Source organism: Felis catus, chromosome F1, assembly GCF_018350175.1.
Source record: "Felis catus isolate Fca126 chromosome F1, F.catus_Fca126_mat1.0, whole genome shotgun sequence".
NCBI lineage: Eukaryota > Metazoa > Chordata > Mammalia > Carnivora > Felidae > Felis > Felis catus.
In genome coordinates, this window is record NC_058384.1 from 61,757,971 (window position 1) to 61,769,752 (window position 11,782).

The 11,782-nt window shown below is 41.1% G+C and overlaps 1 protein-coding gene across 1 annotated transcript in view; it reads right to left on the reverse strand.

Moving 5' to 3' along the window:
• The window catches only part of LOC123382742, a 95,042-nt gene extending 85,205 nt beyond the window's left edge, over nucleotides 1–9,837 (reverse strand). The window contains exon 1 of the mRNA XM_045048632.1: nucleotides 9,229–9,837. Coding sequence (XP_044904567.1) covers nucleotides 9,229–9,837 — 609 coding nt within the window. The remainder of the gene's footprint in view (nucleotides 1–9,228) is intronic.
• Between the last annotated feature and the right edge of the window lie 1,945 nt (nucleotides 9,838–11,782).

The window sequence follows — 11,782 nt, forward strand, 5'->3', positions numbered from 1 at the left end:
ATTACTTGTACTTGTACAAGACAGAGCAGACTTTCTAGACGTCTGTCTGAATAGCGGCCCATTTTTTAATTTCTCCCCAAAGAGGTCAAGACTGGCCTACCCACCCATCAGACACTGGAATTTAGTGGGCTGGGGCAGGGCAGAGATCGCCATATTTAATTACAGGGACAAGTAAAAGCCAATGAATTAACTCAGCTAAAATCTAAAGAAAAACACTGAAGTCCAAATGTCAGAAAAATTGCACATGAACCCTATGCCCAGAGAAACAGGAATGAAAATAGATGATATATTATCAAGAGAAGAGGGGGTCATACATCAGAAGATCAGAAGTTGAGAGTTTTTCAGAGATGGCTTCAGAGTATGTGCGGTCAAACATAAGCAGTGGTAGGATAGCAATCAGGTGGCCTGAGCAAAAACCGATTCCTGGCTGACAAATGCAGCTTACCATTACTAATCAACAGGTTTGTGATGGTGCAGCCTTGTTGAAAGACCAGAAGTAGGATGGCCAATGCCTAACAGCATCAAATTTTGGACAGTTGTATTGAGATTCTGACACCTATCTACAAAGGTATCACAACATACATACACAGAACTCATCTATAAGGTCATCAAGCATCACCTACACCCACCAATCTGATTCTGGGAACAAGTCATAAAGGAAGACTTGGGGTTTTGAGAATACATTCATATTATCTCTCTCTCTCTCTGTCTCTCCACCTCCTTTATTAATTCAACAATCCTTCACACATTTGGTCAATAAATCAGCAATCATGTCTAGTGCAAGAAGACCAGAATAGTAGGCTTGGTTAAAACTTACATATCCTGGGGACTGGCAGTCAGTTGAGAGACAGACTGACTTTAGGTCCAACCTGGTTGGCAGGTGGTCCTATCAAATGAGTATCTTTGGTTCTCACGGTACTTTTTAAAAAATGATTTTAATGTTGTTTGTAACTAATGACTGTGCTCTCTACCACATACAGTGAATGTTGGCAGCTTTCGGCTGAACGCTACAGTATTCCAGAGCTAGGCATAAAGGAGCTTACTCTCCCACATATTTTCTATCCAGTTTGATAGCGCAGCTTACCTATGGTCACGTGACCTGTTGGCAGTCTTCTTGCCAACCCACTTAAATCGAGTATAAATATCCCTCAAAAGCTGAATATCTTTTTCTAGACATAGGATCCACAGTTATTAAATATTGCACCAATTTTCTTTTCTCCTCCCCTTTCTTGACGGTGAAGCTCTATGTTTTACAGAGCAATGTTTTCTCCATTATACAGTTCCATTATTTTAAAAAGAGTTGATGAGGCAGAGATCCCAGGAGATATTTGTATCATAAGATGTGAAGTGCCCAGGAGTGATTCCAGATGCAGATTAATATTTTTAAAGCTTAGAGTCTCTTTGAGGAGTTCTTTCTCACACTTGAAGCATCCAAGATGGTGCCCTGGTTTTGAGAAATGTCAAAGGGAAACAGTTCCTGTCAGCGGATTGACGCTGTGACTGAATTTGCGGTCGTGCTTTTCACACTGTCTTACTCTGTGAACAGTTAAAGCTCCATCTGCCTGGGGACCCAGTATAAATATGTAGGATTTTATATGGTAAAGTAATTGGATGAAAGAAACACCACATCTTTTAGTTTCCCCTAAAGAGTGTGCTTCCTTTAACGGTAAGGTTATCAGGGTGAACGTCCGTGAGTCCTCACTGTGTGTTGGGTACTGTTGGCAATTCTGGAATGTGTTAACCTCTTTAGTCCACTTAACATTTCCTGAAAAGTCATGGGCATTAATTTACTTTACTTTTACTTAGTTTCCTATGTTACAAAAGGGGAAACTAAGGCAGGGAGGTTCAGGCACCTGCCCAAGGTCCCAGAGCTGGAATTCAAAGCTAGGATGTCCAGGCCTAAAGGTGTGGCTTGACCAATATGTTGCGCTGACTCCCTAAACTGTCCCTTAAAATTACATCTAGATTTTCATTCTCAATCTCACTAGTCAGTGTTTATCACCAGATTCTTATCTATGCTTCTAAAACATCTAGATGATATTTCTCGTTGGAACGCAGCCAATTTGGGATATTGAATGACCATATCTACCATCATGTGCCAAAGACGATGTGTGGATGTTCTTTTAGGGTAAACTTTAAAGTAGAGTCCGACGAAGTTCTAGAACCACCTTTACTTTTCGAGTAACACTCATGCAAATGATCATTCAGATTTACTGTGTTCAAGTTCATAAGATGCCCCAAACTACTTATGAAAGAGGATCCATAATATTCTCTTCTCTGTTACTTTGGCTTCTATCATTTCTTTCCAGCTAGCTCTCTTGAACTTGTCAATCCCCACCTGCCTCCCCATGTCAGACTGTCCTCTGCATGTAGTCCGGCCTTGGTTCCCTTCGATTCTTGATTCAAAACCTTAGAGTCCTGGCAAATCCTGACAGAAAATAGAATTAGTGGCTGCCAGCAGGAAGGCAGAAAATTGGCAATGAATGCTTACTGGGTACAGGGTTTCCTTTGGGGTGACTGTCTGGAATGAGATCGTGGTGATAGCCTCCCAACACTGCTAATATACTAAAAATCACTGAACTGTATGCTTTCAAATGGTTAAAATGGTGAATTTTATGTTATGTGAATTTCAGCTCATTAAAAAAAAAAAAAGATCAAAACCAGCATTGTTCACAATCTCACCCAGCCCAGACTCAACAGGCCCCAGTAGGAATTCTACAGCCATCTTGTTGAGGTTTTGCCAGAATAAGGATTTTTCAACCTCGACTTTTTACATGGCTTCATAGAAGTCAAGTCAAATGCCTTTGCTGTTGTTTTGACTTGTTCTGTGTTGCCTTATCCCTCAGTCATGGGTCTCAGCAACCTTGAGACTGAGGGCACCTCAACCATCAGTTTATGAAATCAAGCAATTCTACGAAAATCCCACCTAAGATTTTTATGGTGGTTTTCAAACATGTCCACAAAGTTTTTGACATTCCACTCCACAAAAGGTAGGCCCTAATTCCCTTCTTCCTACGTGTGGACTGGACTTGGTGACTTGCTCGTAATGAACAGAATATGGCAGAAGTGATGGTGTGTGACTGGGTTACAAAAGGCAAGGCGTCTCCTTCCTGTCATCTGTCTCGGATCACTCACTCTGGGGGAAGCCAGCTGCCATGTGGTGAGGACACTCAAGCAACTAATGGCGAGGTCTTCTTGGTGAGGAACTGAGGCTTCCCGCCAATCGCCCTGTGAGTGAGCCATTCTGGAAGCGGTTTTTCCAGTCCTAAGCAAGGCTTTCGATGACTGGATCCCTGAACACGCCCTGACTGCAAACTCGTGAAACACCCAGAACCACCCAACTAAACCATTCCTGGATTCCTGACACAGAAACACTGAAATAGTAAATGTATGATATTTTAAACCAGTACGTTTTGATGTGGGTTGTCACACAGCAGTAACTGATTGCTACAACTATACTTGATTATCTTCCTTCTGTCCACACCCCCTCCTTTCTTCACTCCATCACTCTCTTAACTACTAAAATTGGTGCTACATCAATAGTTTCTAATTGTTTGCTGATTATTTCATGAAATAAATATAAATATTTCAAACACAGCCAAATTGAATTTTACAGTGACTACCTCTATACTACCACATAGATTTTAATATTTACTGCTCTCACCTTTTCATACATCTATCTGTTCATCGATCCACCCCTCTCCATTCATCCATCCATCTTATCTCTTATGTATCTCTAAGTAAATTGCAGATGTAAATATTCCAGTGTTCACCCTAAATATTCCAGTATGCAAATATGCATAGTAGTAAATAGGTTTTGGTACTTATTTACAATTATTTTTCTTACGAAGTGAAACTTGAATACAATAAAACACGCAATCTTAAGCGTACATTTGCTGCTTTTGACAAATGCATGCACCTATGTGTATGCCAAACTCTTATAAAGATGTAATACGTTCATGGGCATAAATTTATACTCACCAACAGTCCATAAGACAATTTCTTATAATTCTGTGCCTCTCGTGACATCTAAGACCTGATCTAATCACATAGTACGTGCTTAGCCAACACCTTTCAGTCTATTAGTGGATGTTACCCGGACCTTTGAGAAGACACAGCAAACAAATGATTCTAACCATGTGGCTCTGACAGGCTAGAAAACCAAGACACTTTGGAGCCTTGAGAAATGAGAGAAAGGACAGAGAAGCTGTCCTCTGTTCTTTGTCTGCACAAAACCCCTTAAGGAATAGTTTGTCCACTGAAATTAGCATGGGGTAGAGATAGTAAAAATGCTTATGAAAGGCAATTTGTTTTCCATGGAATTCACCAGATGGCCCACACTGTTAGGTATTACTTAAATCTCCACTTGGGAAAACCTGTTATCTCCCTTCCTTATAATAACCCCACGGCCTGAATATTATGACCTGTACACATAGCAATGACAAAGCTTTGCGACAAGCATTTAAATGGCTTCAGAGAGCATGTGAAGCAAAGACAGGTTGTAAGTAAAAAATAAAGAGCAACCTTCGAGTTTTAGCATGCAGTAGACGAGGAGAGGAGACAGCTCTGCCTGTGTCATCGTAAGTCACCCAGAGCTACCTGTTGGCCGGAAGCCCACGTTCACCTCTGCCTGGCTGTCCCTCCATCGCCGCCAGTGCCCTGGCACTGGCCGCACCAGAGCCCCCGCACCTCCCTGCAACTACTCACGGAAACTGGCCTGACCTGACTGTGGCATGTCTGAGGTTATTTTCCTTTTGGGTTTTCCCCTGTCTTCTTTCCTGCGACCCTCACTCTCTGTTGGTGGCTCTCCTCCCAACACGTTTTTCTTCCTCTTTCGTTTCTCCTCCCACAGCCCGTCTTGCTCACCTGGGCTCTCGTTTTTATGTCTACTCCTCACATTTTCTTTCTCTCTCTCTCATCCCTCTCTTGCTCTCACCTTCTCTTTTTTGCCTTCCGTGCTCCGAATCTCACACCAAACACCCGCTCTCCTAGTTCCTTCTCCTGTTCTGCCCTCCTCCAAGCTGAGCCAGCATATTGCCCATTTGAAAACCTTTGTGAAATGGTACTATTTTTCCTACGGATGCTAGACTCAGTCTTTTGTAGCAAAGGGAAGAGACCCGATTTTCAACCGTGAAGGTTGTCCTGAGCTGTCTAATTTGTCAGCCTGGTTCCACCTGCCATATGCACAGCCTGAAGCCCCATGACAGCCCTCATTTTCTAAGCTGAACTTCAGCCTTTGCCCTCTGACCCTTTTGTTCACATTCTGTTATTGCACAGGGACAGAAACACAACCCGCTGGAGCCTAATTAAAGTTTTAATTTCCCGAGTAGTCCCGCCATCTCATGGTTTTGCCTCCATCACCTCTCCCTCTGAGCAGCAACCCCCCTTCGCTCTCTGTGGAACATAACCCTGAGACTCACATTTGCATTTTCTCTGGGATTGAGATCAGTGCTGACATGAGATTCCTCTGAGTGTTTTCTTGGTCCTCTGTCCCTCTCGGATTCTAAATGAATATACTAATCATGATACAGCTCTTCCTCTCTTCACGTCCAATAGAAAACACATAGGTTAGTAGAGGACTCTTTCGGGAGGTTGTTTTAAATTTTCTGAGGTCTTGTTGATGTTATTGTTGTTATTTCTGACGCGGCTTCTTCTACCCTGCAGTTCACCAATAGTTGTGTGTTCCCCAGCCTACACTTTCCAACCCAGAAAGCAGAGATCGTCGGTCAGAAGCACCTGGTCTCAGCCTGGGTCCCCATGGTAAGTTCATTCGGTCTTGAAATTACAGTTAAGACGAAGGTCCAGTCTACTTACACATTTTGTCATCATCGGGCTCCCTCGTTAATCTTGAAAAACTAATATATCTTGAAGCACTTAAACCAACAACTAGAAAATTCTGTGAATAAACATAACTTTAAAGTACAAAACTAAAGGGGCACCTGGGTGGCTCAGTTGGTTAAGCGTCCGACTTCACCCCAGGTCATGATCTCGCGGGTTCGAGCCCCACTTTGGGCTCTGTGCTGACAGCTCAGAGTCTGGAGCCTGCTTCCTTCAGATTCTGTGTCCCCCTCTCTCTCTGCCCCTCCCCCACTTGTACTCTGTCTCTTGCTCTCTCAAAAATAAACATTTAAAAAATAATGATCGAATCGAATCAAATACACAACTAAAAAGTACTTCACCAACATTAGTGAATAAGTTCATATAAAACATTGCTCTGCAGCCCTGGGTGGCACACAGCCCTCCCACTCAGCACCTGCAAGGGACCATACGTTCTGAGTAGACTCAGAGCTATTGTACAGAGGAACTGGTGTGCTTTTTCTTTGAATTCCTAGTGGTTTACAAGGTAGCTGACAATATCTGCTCGCCAACTCATGAAATTAATTAGTCTGATCCCATTAATGAACCCAATCATTAGTCAGCATTATCATTTTGCATTTTAGGCGTTCGAGGAGGAAAAGACTGGTGGGCCCATGTAGGCCCAGATAGCATGCTTGGAAGGAAATAGTCACTTCTCTCTGCATTGCACTTTCTTCATCTAAAATAAAAAGAGTCCGCCAGACCATCTCTTAGCTCTCTGGCACCTCTCATAGGATCAAATGATGGTCTTGATTTAGCCCCGTGTCCACATAACCTACACACATAACCAGAGAAAACCCATGACTTCAGAGAGAAGGGGCAAGAAACTCAGTTGTATTGAGCACGGTGTGTGTATTGTACATAGAAGAGAAGGCTAAATGAGCCCCATCTTCTCCAAATAACCACAGTCTAGTGAGGAAAGCAACATTTAAATTGCAATTATCTATAAAAAGTAATCTGAGGATAGCTATCATTCTGATTTTCTTTAAAAAGAATATACAGTTTTATCTCTTTTTCCTTCTCCCTCTTACCTAAAAAAACTTCCCAAACAATTACATTTCCTATCAATATTTAGAACACCATTTTTTTTCCCACAACAGTTAACACTAATTTGGTGCTGAATATAAACTATTTGACCCAGGGTGTTAACAGTGAGCGTAAGCAGGGAACCTCTACTTTAACCATGAAGGTCCTTGGGGACGACAAGCAAAGGATCTAGAAGGAGAGGCAGATTAAGTTTCAATCAGATCAAATCAAGGAGGGCAACATGAGAGTCTTCAATGAACGAATACCTGCCACGCATTAAGCACTTTGACAGAGGCAGGAAGGGAAGCACATCACAATGGAGAAGATATTGTTTCCATCCCCAAAGAACCTATTATCTGACGGGGAAGAGGCATGGGTGTAAACTTCCATCCTGTAGAGCAGCCACATACGCAACGCTGCTTGGGAAACACTGACAACGCCCTGATGCCGACTGCAAGAATTGAAAAACGCTTTGTTTTGTAAGGATGGTGACCTTTAAACTAATGTTGGAAAAATCAATGAAAACCTAATGATGAAGATGGGGGTGAGGGGAGGTGAGCAGTGGTGGGGAGTAAAGAAAGGCATCCCAGGTCACTGGAAAAAACAGAATGGCGATTGATGGTAATGGCTCTGCCGTGTAGGGCTAAAGATTTTGAACATTACCCAACCTATTCTCACGGATACCTTGCCTCTAATTTGGCTCTGCTTTGGCCAGTAAACACTTTCCTCTCATGTCCCATGATATATATACATACGTATATATGTATACATATATATACATACATATATATACATATATATGTATATATATGTATGTATATGTATACATATACATATATATGTATGTATATGTATATACATATATATGTATGTATGTATATGTATATACATATATATATATGTATGTGTGTGTGTGTATATATGTATGTGTGAGTGTGTGTGTGTGCGTATATATATATATTTTTTTTTCCTTTAAGGAAAAAAATACATATACATATATGTATATGTATGTATGTATATGTATACATATACATATATATGTATGTATATGTATATACATATATATGTATGTATGTATATGTATATACATATATATATGTATGTGTGTGTGTATATATATATATATATATTTGTGTGTGTGTGTGTATATATATATATTTTTTTTTCCTTTAAGGAAAAAAATACATATACATATATGTATATGTATGTGTGTATATGTATACATATACATATATATGTATGTATATGTATATACATATATATGTATGTATGTATATGTATATACATATATATATATGTATGTGTGTGTGTATATATATATATATTTGTGTGTGTGTGTGTGTATATATATATATTTTTTTTCCTTTAAGGAAAAAAATACATATACATATATGTATATGTATGTATGTATATGTATATACATATATATGTATGTATGTATATGTATATACATATATATATATGTATGTGTGTGTGTGTATATATGTATGTGTGAGTGTGTGTGTGTGCGTATATATATATATATATATATATTTTTTTTTTTTTTTCCTTTAAGGAAAACTACTCTGTAGCCATACCTACACATCCAGGAAAAGTAAGTCTTCTTTGGCACTAAACCACTTTACAATGTACAGTCACCGGGGCCTCCACCTTCCTGTAGGCTGTGAAGGAGCGGCCTGGGACTCTACCACAGGCTCAACGAACTGAAAGACTAAACATCGCTTCTGATGTAAATGTAATAACGGTACATTCCATCCTTGGTCGTCTCATTTCACCACTCCGAGGGGGCTGTTTCTAGGGTCTTCCACAATGGTTCATTTCCAATTCTCCTACACTGGCTAACGGCCTGACTCTCAAAAGATGGCCAGTCTCCTCCTTTGTAGGAAGAGGCTGCTTAGCTCCCTCGAACATCTGAAGTCAGATGGAGGAGGAGAAGCCAAGATGGCAGAACAGCACGGAAGTTTTTTGTGTGTCTCGCGTCCGTGAAATGCGGCCAGACCGACACGAAACCATCCTAGACACCTAGACAACTGATCGGAGGATGAAGACAAAAATCTGCACAACCTGAACCACTGCATTCAGCGGGTACGCGGCGCAGAGAGGTGAATTTGGGGAGCGAGAAGCCGCTGGGGATAGGGAACCGCTTTTGCGGGTGGAGAGAGGACGGAGACTGGGGAGGGGGGGAGAATATGGGAAAAGCACCGCTCCCCAAAAGCAGCTGGAGAGAAAGTGGAAAATTGCAAACGGCCGCAGGGACTAAACTAAAAAGGGAGAAAGGAGAGGGTTTCAATTCCACTAAGACTGTAACAAGGGGAGCGCAAAGGCTGCAACTCCGCAGCTCCCTACCTGGTGGTGCTCTGGTGGGAAGGGCGAATCCCCAGGAGCAGAGTGGAGGCCGGGAGGTCCTCGGGCCACACGGGGAAAGGCGGTTCCACTGCCGGAAGGACATTCGGTGGTGACTGTTGAAGCCACCTGGTCCCGGCAGACCCTAGAGAACAGCCACATTCGCTGGTGCTGGAACAGGGTCGTTGGGGGTGGGCCCAGGTGCCAGATGTGTTGTGATTTCCCATCATCCCTGAAACGCTGCTGCTGCACTAGCTCGCGAAGTTTTTCTGGGCCGGGCTGGCACCTCGGCGCAGTCTCGGGCACCAGCAGCAGCAGGGTCCAGGGGCGTCCCTGGGTGCAGCCGACATTCGGCCATTGCTGGTGAGACCCTCCCGCGGAGGGGCGGAGCGGGTCAAGGCCGCAGTCCTTCAGAAGTAAGGGGCCGGGGAAAACAGCCGCGTCTGAGACAAAACTCGGGAGAGAGCTGCTGCCTGGGACCTGGTCACGGTGAGTGAAGAAGCGGGGAGTGGACGAGAGCTGAAGACGGAGGGCGGGTGCGCGACTGCCGATTTGGGAGAAGAGACCAGGTAGCCAGGTGACGCCATTTTTACCATTCCCGCGCAGGCGCATACGCACCTATTAGCACCGCAACACTCCGCCCCAGTAGGCTAGCAGCGCCATCTAGTGGAGACAGGAGCCATTACACTGAGCCCCGCCCAACCAGGTCAACCTCACTCTTCAAGGACACAAATCTTACCGCCGGCTTAGTTTATGGACTATAAAGAGCTTCATGATCTGACTTCTAGGGGAAAACGAAGTAATTTCAGTCGTATTTCAGTCTGTTAGCAGGTCCATCTATTCAATTTTCTTTTTTTTCTCTCTTTTACACTACTTTTCTTTTTCTTGAATACAGAAGGAGAAAAAATCATTTTTATTTTCAAGTTTTATTAAAATATTTTTCGTTAATTTTTTTACCATATTTTTTACTTTTGTGTAAATTTTTTTAAACTCCATCCTACTTCCATCATTTTATTTTAGTCTACCTCACTGTACTCATGTTTTCAAATTTTCAAACGATTTCCTTTTTTTTCTTTTTTCTCTTTTTCATTTCTTTTCTTTTTCTTGAATGCAGAAAGAGAAAAACTTCATTTTTACTTTCAATTTCTATTAAAAATATTTTCTTCAATTTTTCTACTATATTTTTTCTTTTGTATAAATTTTTTCAAATTCTATTTTACTTCCATCATTTTCTTTTAGTCTACTAGAGTGTATTCACTTTTTCAAATTTTCAATCTCTTTTTTTCTCTTTTCCCTTTTTTTCGTTTCTTTTCTTTTTCTTGAATACAGAAAGAGAAAAATTCATTTTTATTTTTAATTTTTCTTAAAAATACTTTTCTTTAATTTTTCTACTATATTCTTTACTTTTGTGTAAATTTTTTTCAAATTCTATTTTACTCCCATTATCTCACTTTAGTCTACTTCAGTGTATTCATTTTTTCAAATTCTCAAACGATTTCCTTTTTCTTTTCTCTTTTTTTATTCCCCGCCTTTTTTTTTCTCTAATCTATCAAACCGCTTTCAACACCCAGACCAAAACACACCTAGGATCTAGCATCATCTATTCGATGTGTGTGTGTGTGTGTGTGTGTTTAATTTTTAACTTTAATATTTTTTTAATTTTAATTTTTTAATTTCAATTTTTCTACTTCATTAATTCCTTTTCTCCCTTCAAAATGACAAAAAGAAGGAATTCACCCCAAAAGAAAGCACGAAGAAACAACAGCCAGGGATTTAACCAACGCAGATACAAGCAACACAGATTCTGGTCTGAATCAGAATCATGATAATAAAAATACTAGCTGGAGTCGAAAATAGATTAGAATCCCTTTCTGCAGAGATAAAAGAAGTAAAAAACAGCCAGAATGAAATTAAAAATGCTATAACTGAGCTGCAATCATGGATGGATGCAGCCGTGGCAAGGATGGATGGATGAGGCAGAACAGAGAATCAGCGATATAGAGGACAAACTTACAGAGAATAATGAAGCAGAAAAAAGAGGGATATTATGCAAAAGAACACGATTTAAGAATTAGAGAAATCAGTGACTCATTAAAAAGGAACATCAGAATCATAAGGATCCCAGAAGAGGAAGAGAGAAATAGGGGTAGAAGGATTATGTGAGCAAAGCATAACAGAAAACTTTCCTAACCTGGGGAAAGACACAGACATCAAAATCCAGGAAGCACAGAGGACCCCCATTAGATTCAACAAAAACCGACCATCAACAAGGCATGTCATAGTCAAATTCACAAAATACTCAGGCAAGGAGAGAATCATGAAAGCAGCAAGGGAAAAAAAGTCCCTAACCTACAAGGGAAGACAGATCAGGTCTGCAGCAGACCCATCCACAGAAATTTGGCAGGCCAGAAAGGAGTGACAGGATATATTCAGTGTGCTGAATCAGAAAAATATGCAGCCAAGAATTCTCTATCCAGAAAGGCTGTCATTCAAAATAGAAGGAGAGATAAAAAGTTTCCCAAACCAACAAAAACTAAAAGAGTTTGTGACCACTAAA